Source organism: Parasteatoda tepidariorum, chromosome 10, assembly GCF_043381705.1.
Source record: "Parasteatoda tepidariorum isolate YZ-2023 chromosome 10, CAS_Ptep_4.0, whole genome shotgun sequence".
NCBI classification, from domain to species: domain Eukaryota; kingdom Metazoa; phylum Arthropoda; class Arachnida; order Araneae; family Theridiidae; genus Parasteatoda; species Parasteatoda tepidariorum.
The window spans coordinates 4,611,429-4,629,901 of record NC_092213.1 but is presented as its reverse complement, the minus strand read 5'-3'; the positions used below and the strand labels follow the sequence as shown (position 1 = coordinate 4,629,901).

General features: G+C 29.7%; 1 protein-coding gene across 1 annotated transcript in view; it reads left to right on the top strand.

Moving 5' to 3' along the window:
- Nucleotides 1-2,596: 2,596 nt before the first annotated feature.
- Nucleotides 2,597-18,473, top strand: part of LOC107454279 (low-density lipoprotein receptor-related protein 2) — a 42,198-nt gene continuing 26,321 nt past the window's right edge. Inside the window, exon 1 of the mRNA XM_016071413.3 lies at nt 2,597-2,870. Within this exon, the coding sequence (XP_015926899.2) occupies nt 2,612-2,870 (259 nt within the window). The 5' untranslated portion in view covers nt 2,597-2,611. The remainder of the gene's footprint in view (nt 2,871-18,473) is intronic.

The following is an 18,473-nucleotide window of genomic DNA, read 5'->3' as shown; positions in this document are numbered from 1 at the left end:
GATCTTCCCGTTCTTGAACGAACCAAATCTGAATGGTTCGTGGGGGTGACCTCAAATATAAATGAGTGAGGGAGTTATTTCAAGTTGAGAAATCAGACACAAAAATGTTCTTCCTCTGAATAAACATACCTTTCTTTCGATGGAAGCCCAAAATATGAACTCAAAATATTTTCAACTCTTATTTAAATTCGCGATCGCAACAGTCGAATACGCCATCTGGGGAGAGACCGGTTTCATGCCTTTAGCCCTTCTCCTCCTCTTTTCAGTTATATAGGAACGTACTACGATATTTTCCCTTTTCTTAATATTTTTCCTTTTTACTTAATAAAAATATTTTCTAAAATTTCCGTGATACTTTTCTTTAGAACTTTGTTCAATATAGTTTTTCAAGTTAAAAGATTTTAATCTATATGAAAATCAAGAGAGAAACTAACGTACTTCCTTCCTCTATGACTTTCCACACGCTAATGGGGAAAGCATGTGAAGTGTTGCCATAGAAAAAGAGTTCTGCTCTACGCCACCTGCAACCCATTTCGATCGCCCAATAAAGTAATAATAAATATTTGCCAAAAGTTATAATTTACATTGAATTATGCATGGATAAATGAATTTTGTAATTGTGCTCAAAAAACTTTTCAATTCGCATAAAAAGTTCTCAAGATACCATGAAATACACAAAAGGTAAAATTAACATTCAGGGGTCCACACTTTGGTCCTCTCTCCTGACCATATTATGGGAACCCTATTTACCGAATTTCGGTCTTTTGGGGGGGTCAAAAATCCGAATCCGTCGAAGAAAAAAAAAAGGTATGTTTATTCAAAGAAAGTAAATTTTTGTGTCTGATTTCGTGACTTAAAATATCGTCTGCATTAATTAGTTAGCATATTTGACGTCATTCCCTCGAATCATTAAAATGGATTCCTAGAACGTGAAGATCCTATCATGAGATCAAAAGTCATTCAGGGTGGTCAGTATTTCTTTTTGGCGCATTGTATAATAAAAGCATCATGTATCGAGTACGGCAGGTTACCTTCAAAATGCTTGGATTGAATTAAAATTGTATGTTCATAACGGCTTTAAAATGACTAGCCTTCTGCCATTGTGGCAGTTTAATGAGATAAGTACAGTAGAGTCCCGATTATCCAAGTTCATGTGGGCCACGGCTAACCAAAAAACTCGGTTAAAGCGAAGGGGTTTAAAAAAGAAAAGAGTAGGTATAAACGTAATATATTTAACAAATACAAAATGTATATGAATACACCATGTACATTCATATTATAATTAAAAAGCTTACTTAAAATCACAAGAGCATACTTTACGAGAATGAAAGAATTTTTACATTAAACGCGTAAATTTAAAAAAAAAAAATCTGACTTAAAAGGAAGCAGGGATTAAAAACATCGAAACAGTTCAATTGCCGGATAAAACTTGAAATTGTTTTTAGTAATAGTCGTTCACCTCCATCTAGTGCAAACAAGTTTTAATGTACCCTTTCTCGAAAGTAATCCGCCGAATTTTGATAACGGCTAAATTTTTTTTCTTACTGTAATATTAAAACCCCTAATGTGTATATGGTTATAGACAAGAATTTTAAATATATATATTTAAGGCAAGTATAATGAGAAATAGTTTTTGTATGACTTAATGGATTATTTAAAATAAAACACAAAATATAAAGTGTTAATTTAAATGGCGAAAACAAACATTGAAATTTGCAGACTCTCACAAATTGTCAAAGCAATAATCTTTGTGTTGTAGAAAAATGAAATTACACGTGAAATATAAAATTATGTCATATAATCTGGCATACGATCAAGCGAAAGGGAGAAACACAGAGAGATGCAAAAAAATAAATGAATTACAAGGTCTACCTATATTCAAATAAAAAAGATTTTACATATATTTAGAATCTAAAATTTATTCTAAAAGGGATGCTTTTAGATTTAGTGTTTTATTTTATTTTAAAACCATCTTTGAACAGCCAACCCAATTTGAGTTTACTACTATACTAATGTTCAAAATCGTAGCCCAGTGATTTTGAACCCAATCCAGAAGACAAGGGAACTACTGGATAAAGTATTGGGAGAAATTTGGGTTTGTGGAGGACTTTTTGATGGAACTTACCCACATTTGCGTTACACAGAGAGAAACCACTAAACCCTTACACGGTGACGGTAAGAGGACTCTACCGCATCATCCGTCTACCACTGGGGATATTTTACGTCAACACTGCGAACCGGTTGTTAAATTCGTATCTTAAAATGAAGCGTAGAATTACATTATAATAATAAACAAAAAGAATTTTCTTAGTTTTAAACTCATGATTAAAAAAAAAAAAAAAACAATCAAAATCAGAAACGTTATAATAGAAGTGCGGGTTAATATCTTTTGAATTAGGGACAGTAAAATATTTATAGTAAAACAATACCTCTTTAGAACTTTTATTAATTTTACGGCAACAAAAGAAAACTGTGGCAGGCTATTCTGTTTCTATGTTACAGAGATAAACTTTCTATTATCTTGAATCGAAAGATAAAGATAACAAACGGTTTCAGATAGCTTCTCCCAGAACGTGGAATTGGATTTGTGTTAATTTTTTTTCCTATCAAAATGATTTCCAGACTCCAGCCAGTCCGTCAGTCTGTACTCACAGGTCTAACTTATAAAGAGTCTGTCGAATCTTGTGAATGGGTTATACTCTATGAAATACCCATCTCAGATATAAGAGTACCCTGTGGGAGAAATCTTCCTCTCAGATATCGGGGTCAGGATGAAATAAAAATAGGAAATAATGTATTTGAGCCCAAAGGATTTCCATATTATTTCGACTTGTTATGCTACCCTGACGGGGACAGTAAAGAAAATAAAGGTATGATTTCTTTTAAATTTGTTCAGAAAAAAGATTTAAGAAGTAGTTTCATATCAAAATTTTACTCTCGTCAAACGATACATGGAGAGCTTTCTGTGGTGGATATAGAAGAAAAACTTTTACTTTCGAAATCATTTGTGGGTGTATTCATACTTGAGAATAAAGGAATTGTTTTTGACATTGAACGGTACGTGGACAGGGAACTCTTCCTGGCATCCGATCTCTACAATGAAAATGTATTGCTCAACGAGAGCGGCAAGCTGACTTTACGTTGCGAGGTAACGTTTCTTTTCCGGGAGTCTATACCCTCAGACCGCGCTTCAATTAATCACGAACCCTTAGATCGGTATTTTCAAATAATAAAAGGTGGATTAACGGGAGTTGACGTTCCCGAACGTCTCGGAATAATTTTGAAAAAATGGGGGGAAAAGTCTCCATATTTTCAAAAGCTATACGAATTTATGGATAAAACAAAAATGCGCTCAACACCATGCGATTATGTGATTAAAACAATAATTGACATAATTTGCTACTTATTGCTTGACACAGTATTCCATATGGGTAAATTGGAAAAGATTGCAGCCAAATTATTGAACACTCATTTTAGTGTTGCAACGGAACTTTTGGATCCATATTTGACAACAGTTGTTCAGTATAGGTGCCTGAACTTGTTGTGCAATCGACTAACAAGTGACATTGTTTGCCACATGTTCATTTTAGCAGATATGCAAGGTGATTTATGTTTGAAAAAAGCAACTGTAGATTATATAGTAGAACATTTTTGGGGAGTGAAAGCTCATTTCAGTTGGAAGATACTCGGAAAAGAATGCCCACTAATAGGAAAAGACTTAACAGATCGAGCAAAATACAACGAGAATATGCATGGTGCAGAATACGCAATCGGCATATTATCTTTAGCAGAAAATCAAAGAGATTCAGAATTGAGGGTAAAGGCTTTAAACGATATGTTGGAATATTTTAGATACTTAAAACCTTCGCAGTATTGGAGGGAATTCGAAAAAGAACGTCCCGAAATAACAGAAGAACTAGCTAGTCATGCGAAACACCTGCTTGTGTCTAAAGCAAAAACAAGAGTTCTTTGCGGGATGTTACACTTGGCAGAATGGCGAAGAGATTTCGATTTGAGAGAAGCAGTTATGAACTATATATTGGAAAATATTGAAAAAGTTAAATCTTCATCAAGTTTTCAGACACTTAAACTAGATTTTCCAGGAATAAAAAAAGAATTAATGGACCATGCAAAATGTGTAATTGCGTCTGAGCAAAAAACTAGAATTAAAAATATTGTTTTCGGCATGATAACTCTAGCAGAATGGCGTAGAGATATTGAATTGAGAGAAGCTGTTATCAACTACGCGATGAAAAATTTTCAAGATGTTAGAGAGTCGTCAAAATGGGACACACTTAAAATAAAACATCCACAAATAGTAATAACTATAACTGATCGTTTGAAACGTTCCAAAGGGTTTAATCCTAGATCTTTTAGTGACTTTGATTTAGATTATTGTAACTGCGATTGTGAACTGGTACTTTTCTATGAGATTCCTATTTCATACCTAGTCGAATCCTTACCATGGGGAAGCAATGTTAGTTTGAAACCCTTGGACTCAAATGGAACAAAAAAAAGCAGTTGGGAGCCATTCCCATTTGCTTACTATTTTGAGTTGTTGTGTTACCCCGATGGAGATTCCGAAAGAAATAAGGGTATGATTTCTTTCGTATTCTCTGAAATAAATGACGTGAAGAATTTTTTCCCAGATAATTCAATAACAATGAATGGAATAATTTCTCTGGTGGATACCCAAAATGATCTCCGATTCCCACAATCAGTTGAGGTGACATCTGCTTTCGAGAGTAAGGGAAGGATTGTTTTTGGTATAGACAGGTACTTGAAGAGAGAATTCTTACTGTCATCCGATATTTTGACGGAAGATATGTTATCGAAAAATAATAATGGCAGACTGACGTTACGTTGCGACATGAAGTGTATTTTTACAGAACTTTTACCGAAAGTTGTCGATTTATCTGATGATGATTCAGAAAGAATCGCATGCTATAGAAGATAAAAAAGATTGAATTGTGGAACTCAGTGGCAACTTCAAGACAAACTCCTCCATTTCCTCTATTTTAAATGTAAATAACTCTTCATTTAATTTTCATCAAAAAATAATTAATCGATATTAAATATTTTTATTTTCATGGAACTATCCTTAGATAAACGAATTTCATAACTGTGATCGTAAACTTTTCAAATCTCCGAAAAATCTCCCCGAGAAATGACGAAATACGCAAAATAACCAAATTTTTGACCTCTCTCCTGCCTATTGGGATTATAACTGGGCACTTCAAAAGGAAAACAACGTATAACCTATGACGTCAGCTTATGTTTATCAGAAAAATGGCGTATTATTAGGACTAATAAATACTTATTATAATTTTACATTAAGACTTATAAATACTTATTTTAAATACTACTTAATTAAAAAAAAATTATTATTTTAAATGAAAACAAATGAAAGTATAGTGAATTTAATAAAATATTCAATGAAATATGGCATAGGTCAAAACATAATCCAAGTCATTCTAATGTTTTTTTAAAATAATATTCAGTAATATAAATTAAATTTAGGGTTAAAAGTAAATGACCGACTAAAATTTCCTTCAGGGTGCGTAGCCAAATTATTCAACAAAAAATAAGCACCTTTTAAACACTTTTCAAGAACTCAAAAAATATTTTTAAGCACTTTAAAAAAATGTCATAATTAGGCAGTGTTGGAAAGTTTTTGACAAGGAACGGTTTTATCTTGTTTCAACAGTCACGTAAAAAAAAAAAAATTTGGCATTGATTTTGACAATTGTCAAAAATCATCAAATTTTGAATCAGTAAAACGAATGGCGTTTTCATACGTTACAGACTGACAATACACCGAAGTATAAAGAGGTTGAACTAATTGTGAAAACGTTGAATAGAACAATGTGAACTGTGTCTTTTTGCATAATTCGTAGCGAAAATCAACATAGTAAAGAAAAAACCTCACTTTGAAAAAGGGAAAATTAAGTACTTTTTAAGAAGACCCAATGAAAAAAGCACCTTTAGGGGCTTTTAAAAAACGAAAATAAGCACCTTTAAGCACTCTTTAAAAAAGCTACGCACCCTGTCCTTAAGAAAATGAACATAAATATCTCTTACAAATGCAGCTCTAAATTTTTTTTATGGGATAATAACAAAAGTATACTGATAATAATGGAATTTAATTCTTAAATAAGTAGTTTCTGATGAGATGCACCTTAATCATGAAAATGTCATTTCATTAAAAAAAATCATGTAATAAAAAAATTACCATTCAATCAGTAAAAAATCATGTAAAATATTTGCTTCATCACCCAAAAATGTAAACAAGTTTATAAAAAAAATGCTAGTACACACAGTACATTTCTAAATTCTTTTAGTTTAAGCATATTTTAGATTTTAAATTGAAGCTTTTAATTTCTATGAATTATTTTACAAATCACAATAATAAAACAATATTTACTTTTTTTAAAAGGGATGATGTAAGACATTCTACTTTAGGAAAGCGTTAAAAATGCAATCATTAAACAAGTATGGTACAGAAGCCTTTTGCCAGCGCTGACTGATTCCCTCCCCTCATATCGAATCGCTTCTTCGAACATGTTTGTGAAAATGTTTTTCACATATCTGCAGTTAAAAGCAAGTAATGAATATTCATAATAACAATATCTATTTTTACTACACTTAGAAAATTAGCAAATTGACTCTTGAATTGCATAAAAATTATCTAACTCTTACTCTTGAGTGAGCAGTTACTTCATAATTCTTTCTTCATTTGTCAACTACAATTGTTGTCCATTTTGGGGAAATTTAAAAACAGAAACTTTATTGTTCTTGTAATAATTATCGAGACAAGCAGATAGAGAGCAAATGTAAACCATGTTTGATGACTGAAAAAATAAATATACATTAAGACGTATACCAAAAACATAATTATTTTTTTAACAACAGTTAATTTACGATTTTAACTTTATAATGAAAATATAATTTGCTAAATTGAAAAACTCAAAATCAATACAATTCGTCTTATTTTGCTAAACTTATGATTAAATTTTATCACAAAAAAAGTATAATAAAACATTACATTCTTGAATAAAAAAGTTAAATATATATTTTTTAAGAAACTAAAAATAAAAAAAAGGACTGACTACACAAATATTTTTTACCCCCCCCCCCTTTATATTTTAAATCATTTATTACTTTTATTAAAAATATTCATTCAGTTTCTTTAAAAAGCAAACATTTCTATTCTATGATAAGTAATTTAGTATATTTTTTCAGTTATCAGTTTGTTAAATAAATTTTTTCAAGATCTGACTCATGTAAAACACAAATATAATCAATAATCTCTAAGAATTCAATTCATTAAATCTGAATTCAATTGATTTTTTTACTGATGAAATTTCTTCAAAAAATTTTTTTTAAAAACCATAGTAGAATCCCACAAAATATTTTGTTATTTTCAGTAAAAAAAAAAAATATTTAACAGCAAACTAGAAAGATCATTAGTCTGCATACACATCAAACATTGATCTAATATTAAACTAATATTTTTGTTCCTAAATATTGGTATATACTTAATATGTTTTTAAGAATGAGTGACATTTATAAATTCTACAATATTAAAACTTTTCTTGGGTATATTAAATTTCAGCTAAATTTAATTCATTTTAGCTAAATATAAACTAAAATATAAATTAAAATCGTCACTCTTCAAAACGACAACTTGGTATTTCTTACAAGCATGTGTTTAAATTTGACTTCATATGAATTAAAAATAAATCATCAAATCATTTAAAAATTTCTTCAAAACACTTGTTTATAATAAATAATAGCTTATAATACTTAGTAAGCAATTTTAAATTATTGCCAACATTATGCCAACTGATAATTCCATATTACAAAATATTTATTATATTTGGTTTGAACACACATACTAATCTCCACTCTTATCCAGCAAACATGCAGTACAAGATATAATAAACACCGTGTTAATATTTCAAGACATTTAAGCATTTGTTAGAATAAAATATGTAAACTTCAACAGTAAAAAATATTGCATAGCAACTTATGTATTTAAATGGGTATTATTTAAATGTATAAATCAAACATATTTCACTGATATATTGAAATGTATATTTTATAAACAAAGATAGACCACAATTCTAAGGTTATTTGAAATATTGAGCAGTGTAATAAATATTCTTCTAACACTTTTTAAACCTATTCAAAATGCTTAGGTCCACTTAAGATGCATAATCATACATAGATCATGAAGAATATATAATTGTGCAATTCTATTGTGTATAAATAACACAATAGAATTTTTTGTAATTTTATGTTAATAAGAATACAAAAATGTGTAAATAAAAATAAGTTATTTCAGCTTCAAATGGAAATAGATCAGGTAACGCACATAAAAAACATTAGCATTCAAATAACTGCTTTAGCAACATAACACATAAAGGAAGTTACATTATATCCATGCTTTCAATCCCTTTTCAAACTTAATATGCAGCACATTAAAGAAAAATCTATTAAAATCAAACATAATACTTTCTTTAAAAAAAAGAAGGTATTTTTCACTTACTTTCATATCGTTTTAATCCATCTACAAAGCATTGAGTGCCAATCGATGCCACCTTTTGCTTGTGATGCCACAAAGCAAAATCTGCTGAAGACAGCAAGCCTTGACCTACTAGTAGGCGTTGAACTAGTGGGCAGTCAGAAAATTTTACAAGCAGAAATATAAAAGTAGGCACAAAGCATAAAAATTTGACTAACCTTGTTTAATAGTACTTTATATCATATTAATTTTTAAACTAACATTAGACCAAAATAAGGGTAAATTTATTTATTAATTAATTAAAATTAAGACAGTGAAACCTCCAAGAAAGACCATCTCTCTGCAGGGATCACCTCTATTTACTCTTACCTTTTGGAGATACGGAATTCTTTCTATAGAATTTGTATTGAAGAAAACCTTTAGGAGAGACCATTAAAACCTCAACCTGTGACCGGGCAAATATCTGGACCAAATGCGGAAAATGTCAAATAAAGAAATAGGAAAAAGTATCAAAACAAAAAATTTAACAAAACAAATAAGTAGGTTAAAATCTATTCAAAATATTTGTGTGAGATTCTTTTTGACGATACAACCTCATGTTGCAGTCAGAGTGCACTAAAGACGATGCTATCAATTATTTACTTTTAGAGTTCAAAGTTATATTAGAAAAAAACAAGCATCTCAAACCTCTTCACACCTTTTAAAGTTAACTAATATTTATGATACAAAATTAAATTCAAAAACAAATATTTATGATATAAAATTAAATGCAAAAACTACTATATATTAAATAAAATTAAATGCAAACTTAAACACAATTGTTTATTTATTTAAAATAGCTTTATCATTCATAATTGGTAGATATGTTTTTACACATAATTATATCAGTTGGGATCATTTTTATAGACGCTAAATTTTATTCATCGATTCGTCTTTTCAAGACGCCAACAGAAGTGGTACTTCCGCACCAAGAAAATTACACTGGCGAAAATTAGAAATGTTTCCGAAAAATCATGTACCAAGTACAACAATTTAAGTCAATGAAGGTAACCTCTAAGAACGACCCACCTCCATCGACGACCATTTTACTGTGGAAGGGAGAGTGATTGCTCCCGAGAGGTTTTACTGTATAAAAACAAAAAAACATTTGTTTCTATTAGCCTTTAAATTGTTTTAAAATATCTTAAAGGTAATAAAACAAAAATTAAAAATTCATGTACCAGCAGCAAAAAGATATTACAAACAGATTCAAAAACAAATATTTTTATTATGTTTTAGAATTATACTGTCAAAGAAAAATACAAACTGATATTTCATATATTATCTAGATCCTCATGATATCGTTTATCCAGGGATGATTAGATTTACAATTTGCTATCAAGTACACTCTTTTTAACATTTAATTCAGCTTATTCATTAGTAACAGAAATAAAACAAACTCTACTCTGAGCTTTTTAACTAGCAAGTACAGCAATATTAAAAACCAACACCTATATAAGTAATTTTCATTGAAAAATAAATAATCAAATCATTCAAATAAGGGATTTTGTAGAATAAAATACATAATTTAAAATAGCAATAAAAGTTAGCTATTAAATACAATAATAGTGGAAACTTATTTACATCGCACTAGAGCTGCACAATGTGATATTGGCAACGTAAATACGCATGCTATATATATACTTTACATAAATAAATATTAATTATGGCATTTTTACATAAATAAATATTAATTATTGCAATAATTAATATTTATTATGCAATTATTACACAATAAATATTAATTATTGCATACATTTTTGATTTTATATTTTGCAATTCATGCAAAAGCATATTTGCATGAAATTTTATAAGCTCTGTGATTTAATAAATTTCCAATGAATAAGTAAAGAGAATATTTATTTAGCAAATAAACAAAGTCAACAATATATATATAACTTACAACAGGACAATATTTTTCCCTGACCTCAACAGATTTGAACGATTGCAAGTTGTCTGAATTGAATTATAGAAATTCATCATTGCAAAATATTTGATCAAATCTCATAGAAGCTAATTAAAAAGTTAAGATAGATGTACAAGGGGAAATACTAAACATCTAAATTATTTTTCAAACACTAAAATATTTTAATTGTCATGAATGACCTAAACACAAAAATTTATAACAGCTATATAGTACAAAGCATCGTAATATTTTCTTTAACGACCATTTGAAAAAAATTTTTACAATAAAATTTATAACAGCTATATTGTACATAATTTTTTTTCCTTGTAAATGTGATTATGAATTCTGAAAAAGAAAATCCTTCTTTGCAACACTTGATTTAATCTTTTAATAATCATTAATAAAATATTAATAATAAAGGAACAAATATATATTTATATGAGAAAAGACACATCTGTCTAAGCTATTACCACATGCATTCAAAAATATTGCAATCATCTAGGTAAAATCAATTTCATACCCAAAGAAGGAACTTTATTGCATGTAGCACAAAAAAATGATTCCTTTTTATAATTGTAAAATAACAATATAAAACTTGAATAAAATAAAATATAGTATGAATTAATTTAATAATAAATTAAAAAGGAAAATGATATGCATAAAAAGAAATCCATTAACCCTTTTCTCACGGCTTGTACAATTATGTCCCAGAATAGCAGGTATTATCGTGCGAAAGCAGCAGATGTGTATAAAATTATATACTTGATTGATCATCATCCAAAATTAACTTTATGAGAAAGAATATCAGTTATACCTCAAAGGATTTTTTATTAATAAACACAATTTCAAAATCTTAAAGAAAATATTTTTAAGAAGACATCTGAAAAAGAATTTTATTAATAATAGACAAATACTAATATGAAAGATAAATCTAAGTAGTTTTAAATGAGCAGTGAAACCTCTGAGGAGCGTCCACTCTCCGTCACACAGTAAAATGGTCGTTCATAGAGGTGTTACCTCCATAGACTTCATAATTGTTATCAAAGGTGCATGATTTTTCGCAATTTAATTTTAGTCAGTGTCATTTTCTTGGTGCGGAAATGCCACTTCTGTTGGCCTATCGAAAAGACGTATTGATAAACAAAATTTAGTGTCGATAAAAATTATCCCAACTGATATAATCTACTTATTTGTTTCGTTAAAGTTTTTGATTTTATATTTTTTCGTGTTTTCTTATTTGACCTTTTCTGCATCTGGTGCAGATGTTTTCTTGATTACTGTGAGAGGTTTTAAGGGTCTCTCCTAGAGATTTTCTTTAGCGCAAAGTCTACAGAAAAAATTCTGTTCATCCCAAAAGAGTTTCAAATAGAGGTGGTCTTTCTTGGAGGTTTCACTGTATTTCCTTAGAGATATTTATAATAGCACTAGTTTTATAAGTGACCCAATTCACACAAAAGGTTAAATCTTATGTATTGAAATTCTACTTCATGTTATTAACAAAATCACAAATAAACGAAAAACTGATACATTAGATGAGTACAAGAAATGTCACCCTTCTTTTTTATCGTTATTTCTTTGGAAACTTTCATTTTGTTTTAAGTTAGAAACTAATAAAAGTTTTACTTACTTGCACCTGGCTAATGAAAAAATACTAAAAGTTTAGTAAACAATTGATCGATTAACTTAAAGATAGGTAGAAAAATATCTGACAAAAAAAAAATGCGACTAGATAGAGTGTTTTACATACTTTTGCCAAATGAATTTGTAATGCCACCAGTTTTATTGTAATACCCTAAATCAACACAAAAACATGACTTTTTATTCTATAAAACTGAATAATGAAATCCAAATAAAGAATAAATAATCTTGGGCAGGCAATTCATCAAGTTCTTAAGAAAACACGAAGAATTATTACGGAAAAGAGCTATACAGTTGCATTAGATTCATTTGAAATGCCATGAGTTTTATAGTGACCATCTAAAATCAGCTTAACACGAAAAGCTTTATCACATATAGTACAAACAAACGGTTTCTCACCCGTATGAATGCGGTAATGAACTCTTAAATTATACTTAATAGAAAATCTCTTTTGGCAAACATCACAGACATGTGGTTTCTCTCCCGTATGAGACAGCAAATATTTTTTAAAGTATTTGTTAGCGGAAAATGTTTTGGGGCAAATCGTGCATTTAAATGGCTTTAAATTTAAATGACTGCGGATATGAACTTTCAAACTTAACTTAGTAGCAAACTGTTTATCACATATAGAACAGGGGTAATATTTACGTTCTTCGTGACAACTTTTAACATGCATTCTTAAACTCCTCAGACCACAAAAGTGTTGATCACATTCTTTACATTTATGTGGCTTCCAGCCAAAATGAACATTTATATGTTCATTAATGTCATTTTTGTAATAGTACTTTTTTTCACACAGGTGACATTGAAACACGGGTCTAGCCTTTGGTACACGAATGCATGTGTGCGTACGAAAATGTGTCGCAAGCCCTTTCATAGAAGAAAATTCTCTATGACAAACAACACAAACTAGTTTAGTTTGAGCTGGTGGATAAGGGGAGAAATTATCTTCCATTACAGTAGATTTTAAAATGGCTCTATCACTCTGTAAACTTTAACAGATACTATAAATATATCTTAGAACGCTCTAGAGCAACACCAGAGAAATGTTTTAAATACTTAGTTGTAGTAAATCTTTAAAATATACATGATTAATCACTTTGCAATTTCATCAATGCATTAACTGCATTGGTCTCAAATCGGTTGTTGCTATAGACAATAACCGGAAAGCTTTACGACCTACTAAAACTTAACTTATAGCTTACTTAGGTATAAAGAATTTAGAAGACCTAAATTATACAAAAATAAGCAGTAAAGCACGTTCTTTATCCATAGTACTCAGTATCGCCATCTATTGAAATTTTTATAAACTGATTAAAATTCTGAAGTTTCGGATTACTGTAGTACAAATTTTGAATTTTTCTGTTAAATATATGTATAAACTCCAAAGAAACGTTAGATTATATTAAACATATTTTAATTATAAAATAAAGATTTTTTTTTAAAAAATAGCAATGAAATAAGATTTGAAAATGGTTAATGTTCATCTTGTATAAAAATGGCGGCACTTTTTAAAAAAAACATAAAAAAACATCTAGATACCTTATTTTCAGTAATATTTAGTAAACATATATTTATGTTGTTGTTGTTACTTATGCCATATACCAATACCAGCACACCTGCTTGAAAACCAATTGAATTCAATGCATAGGTGTGTGTTACTTGTTTTTTATTGACGTCATCTTAAACCAAGAATACGATTTCAGCAACACACGCGTCACAACCGATTTTATAGAGAGGATCCATTCGTACGTTCACTCACAGATCGCAATTTTGACCTGAATCAGAGAACGATCAATTTCAATTCAGTACTTCCGGAATATTAATTTCTTATAGGAACATGGAGGACCATGCAACCCCGACAGATTTAGCATTGCACCAGTCACCATTTAATACACGAGGATTCTTCGGCCACCGGGATAGAAACTCGCGAACACGAGCCCAACGTCCGACCAACCAGACTAACCAAGCCCCGCTAATATTTATAATACTGATATGTATTATGGCACTAATATGATTAAACCCTTCATGTCAATAATGATGCTAGCATAAATTAAATCGAAAATTAATAAAACTATGATTAATAAATTCAAAAAAGTATTAGAATATTTAAAAAAAATTTAAATATATAAAATTAAAATAATTTTTATACTAAATACAATACTCTGGTGGCGTTACTATACACATAATACTACATACTAAATACAATACACATACTAATTACAATGCAAATATCTCCGTCTCTCTGGTAGCGCGAAAATGTTTTTTTCTTCTTCCAAAATAGGGATGAAATTATTACATAATAAATTGTGACAATAATTGTACACATAAAAAGAGAAAAAAAATTGTCTATCGCAATAATAAACACATTTTTTAAAAAATTATCGAATACAAATTTTTATTTAAAATATATTAAGAGTTATACAATGCATTTCTACTGTCTATATATTATCAGGACAATGTATTATCCAGATAAGCCAATTAAGTTTAAAAATTAACTATATTTAATTTACATAAATTCACTTTCATAAAAGAAATTTCACCAAATTATGCTCGTATCGTATTATATTCCTATCAAATATTTTTTATGAAGAGCAATTTTATTTCCCGCGTGTTTCGCTCCAAGAATCTGTCACCATCTCGAATAAAGCAATAATTACTAAAATTATTTACAAATTCTGCATTAGATTACTCTTTTAGGTTAAAAAATTATTTCTTCCTTTAGTTGAGGAGCATATTGAAGTTATACTTCTTATGCGACTTCCAACAAGGTTGCGTTAAACGTTTAACGCTACATTTTTATTGGACGGGAAATCACGTGGTAGGATCCAGTTTTCCCTCATTCATTTCCATATTGTTTTGGTTCTCACAAGCATAAAAATAATAAAAGTCATAAAAGTATTGTTTTTTTATAAATATTTTTTTAGTTTGTTTTAATACACATATAATTTAATAGGGTAGTATTTTTTATTTTCAAATTTAGTGGATAACAATTGTAAAAAAATGAGTGAAAACAATCCCACGTACAATGCGACGGATTTAAGGTTATGTCAAGGTACGCCTCTTGTGAATATCAATTGATTGTTAGGTTTTCTCTTCTGAAATTACATTATGACGCATTCACATACATTATTAATACAAATACATTTTCCAGGGCGAGACGATGAGGCAACCACAAGCACTTCCACTGGTTCAAGAGGTCTACGAGAGAAAAATGCACAATATTACCGTGATTACAGAGCACGGAAGCGAGCGGAGCAGGAAAAAGAGTCTTTGAATAGAACTAAAGATCCTTCTACGACTGTTGATTCTTCTACAATTAACGTCGCAGGTTGAGAAGTTTAACTTCTTCCCCGCAGAGGGACTCCACTCACTATTTTTTTTACATACATCTTTGGCAGTGGTCGAAAAAACTGCATTTTCTTTGCAGTTAACTACAACTTCTTTATTACAATTGTAGTCAACCACAATTTGTAACGACTACAAACTATTTTCGAAATGTAGTCACTACTTTACTACTTTTAGAAGACAAACTTAATTTTCACCAACATTTAAAATGATTTTGAATAAAAAAATCGACTTGGTTAAATATGAGGAGATATTAAGAAGTTTTAATTCATGTTTACATGAAATAGTTTTTTTTAATGATACGAATTTTTTCTTTTACCTTCAAACTCGATGCTTTTCTCGATAATAAATATTTAATTTATGAAATGCTAGGAAATAGTTCTTATTTTTTATTCTTTTATTTATTTCTTATTGAAAAGCACTTTTTACGAATTTGTTCTTCTCCCTTTCAAACTCTATTGCTTTTCTCGACAGTGATTTAAGAAATGATAGGAAATTATCAAATATTTGTGATTTAAGTGATCAATGCTTTCTTTTATTCTCCAAAAAACAAAGTTCCGTGCGAAAAACAATAAAAAAACGGATCACTCTGAATAACTTTTGATTTAATGATTGGATCTTCACGTTTTAGGGCTCCATCGTAATGATTCGATGGGGTGACAGCAAATATGCTCATTCATTAATGCTGACGATATTTTGCTCATTCATTAATGCTGACGTTACAAAATCAGACACAAAAACGTACTTTATAGTTCCTGTGAAATCAAATTTTCGAACGATTTCGCACCGATTTTTCCAATCATCAGACGTAGATCTTATTTAATGCTTGGCCACAGATGATGCTTTCTCATAGCTTACATTTACGAAGGATTTGCACCAATCAAATTTGAAATTTTCTTTTATTGTTTGGAACTTTGCTTCTTTATTTAACTAGCGTTAAAAGTAGTTGCCAGGAATCGCTAGTAACTATTGTCTCGCACTACACTACAAACTATGGAGGAAATAAAAAAGTAGCGATTACAGTAGTTTCGCTAGCGCGCTACCCAGAGACGCAGCTATAAAACTGCTACACCAAAAGATAACATTCTGCAATTAATGATCCCCTGTAGACATTACAGCTGTAACAATAATATGTTTGCTCTTTTTTTTAAAAAAAAGTTTTTTTTTTTCTAAGAAATTGCAAGTAACTCAAAATATCACACCAATTCCATTTTGACAAAGTTGCTTTTCTTCCTGAATACTTAATATTTCCGAAAAAAAAACAATTTTGTTTCTAGTTTCTTAATAACAGTTAAATTATTGTTGTAAAAAGTTTTTTTTTTGTTTAAAAAACATTAGTCTTTTTTTAATAATGACATACGCATTTTTGTGATTTATCTAAAATTTTATACAGGTTATATTCAGTAATCCCCTTCTTATTTTTAGTACCCAAGTGAAAAATGGAAATCCAAAGCTTTGTCAAAAAAAAAGAAAAAAAAAACATTCATTTTAAGAGTCACACATTAAACCGTATACGCGACAAAGAAACAAATTCTCTACCGAAACCAAATGAATCACGACAGAAGAAGGTGAAACTGAAACCATTGGAATATTCTAGGTGGTTATGTATTAGAAACACCTCTGTAAGTTACTTCAGAGGAAATAAAAATAATTTTCAAGTTCAACTTTTCGTATTGTTATTAACTTGAACTGTCAGATGATTGTTATTATTAGAATAGCGTATTTCTGCGATACATTTTAAGATAAGGCTGTCTGATCTTATTAATTGTTTTACAATCATGAATTATGGTTAAAAAGATTCGTTTAATGATTTAGAGCTTTAAGCTTCATGTGATGAAAGCAAAAATTGTGTTTAAAATACGTCCGTTTGGTAAGCAAAAATACTAAATTACAGCTGTGAACTCAAAAATTTCTTATAACAATATACATTTAATTTTAAATGTTATTTAAAAATATAATTGTTTAGAAAAATGATTTATGTCCACTATTAGATAGGGATATATTTGGACGTGGGGCCACAAGTGTTCTTTTTCGTACATATTTTAAAATTTTGTACATTTTAGTTCTTTTTTGTACATTTCGTACATATTTTAAGTTGAATAATTTCATCTGTTTTATGCCAAGAAACAGCAATTATTGCGAAGCAATCATCGGATTTGGGTAAGCGTCAGGAAACAGTGGGCTTAGTTTAAAATGAATATGGCGACTCTAAGTTTGCAATATTAGTATTGTGCGATAGTGTTGTTTATTGTTCCGTTATTCCCATTTGCAATATAATTAATTCATAGCTGACAATTAGACCAAACGATGCAAGGATTATAGTTTTATCTACTTTGAACAGGTCTAAAGGTTTCAAAACGACATCTTTCTTCACTCTATCGAAAGCTGAACTTAGCAACATAAAACTAGTCGCTTTTGATGTATTTTCAAAAGCACTTTTCTCACTTTCTGCTGTTAGAGTAAAGAGTCTTTTAGATTCCAGCACTTGATTGCTGACTTTAGTAGATAAATGGACGAGTAACGTAAACTCGCCGGCAAATATCATGATTGAAAATAAGTAGCATAACAAATAAATCACGTTTCTGTTTTCCGATTTTAGAACAATACTGAGACAATAGCAGACGCTGTACAACCAGTAAGCAAATAAAACAAACACTAACTGTGAAATAACAGCGTTGGTTTTTTTCACAGAACTCGACAGTCCAGAATATGCTGAAGATATTTCAAACAAACTATTTGGTGTTATTTCATGTTTCAAAACCGAAATCAAGAATCGATGGTGGATTTGTGACAAACGATAATTCTCTTTCATCACGAGATAGCAAACGACAGCCGATAATAGTGGAATAAATTCGAAAAACAAATACATCATACCCACATAAAGTCCAAAAATAACAATAGGAAATGTTTTCCAATATTGAAGCGCTATTTCACCGTCAATTTCTTTAAAAATTAAAAGGAAACGCAATTTTGCTGTTGAGTACACAGGATTTTTCTACTGTCTATATATTATCA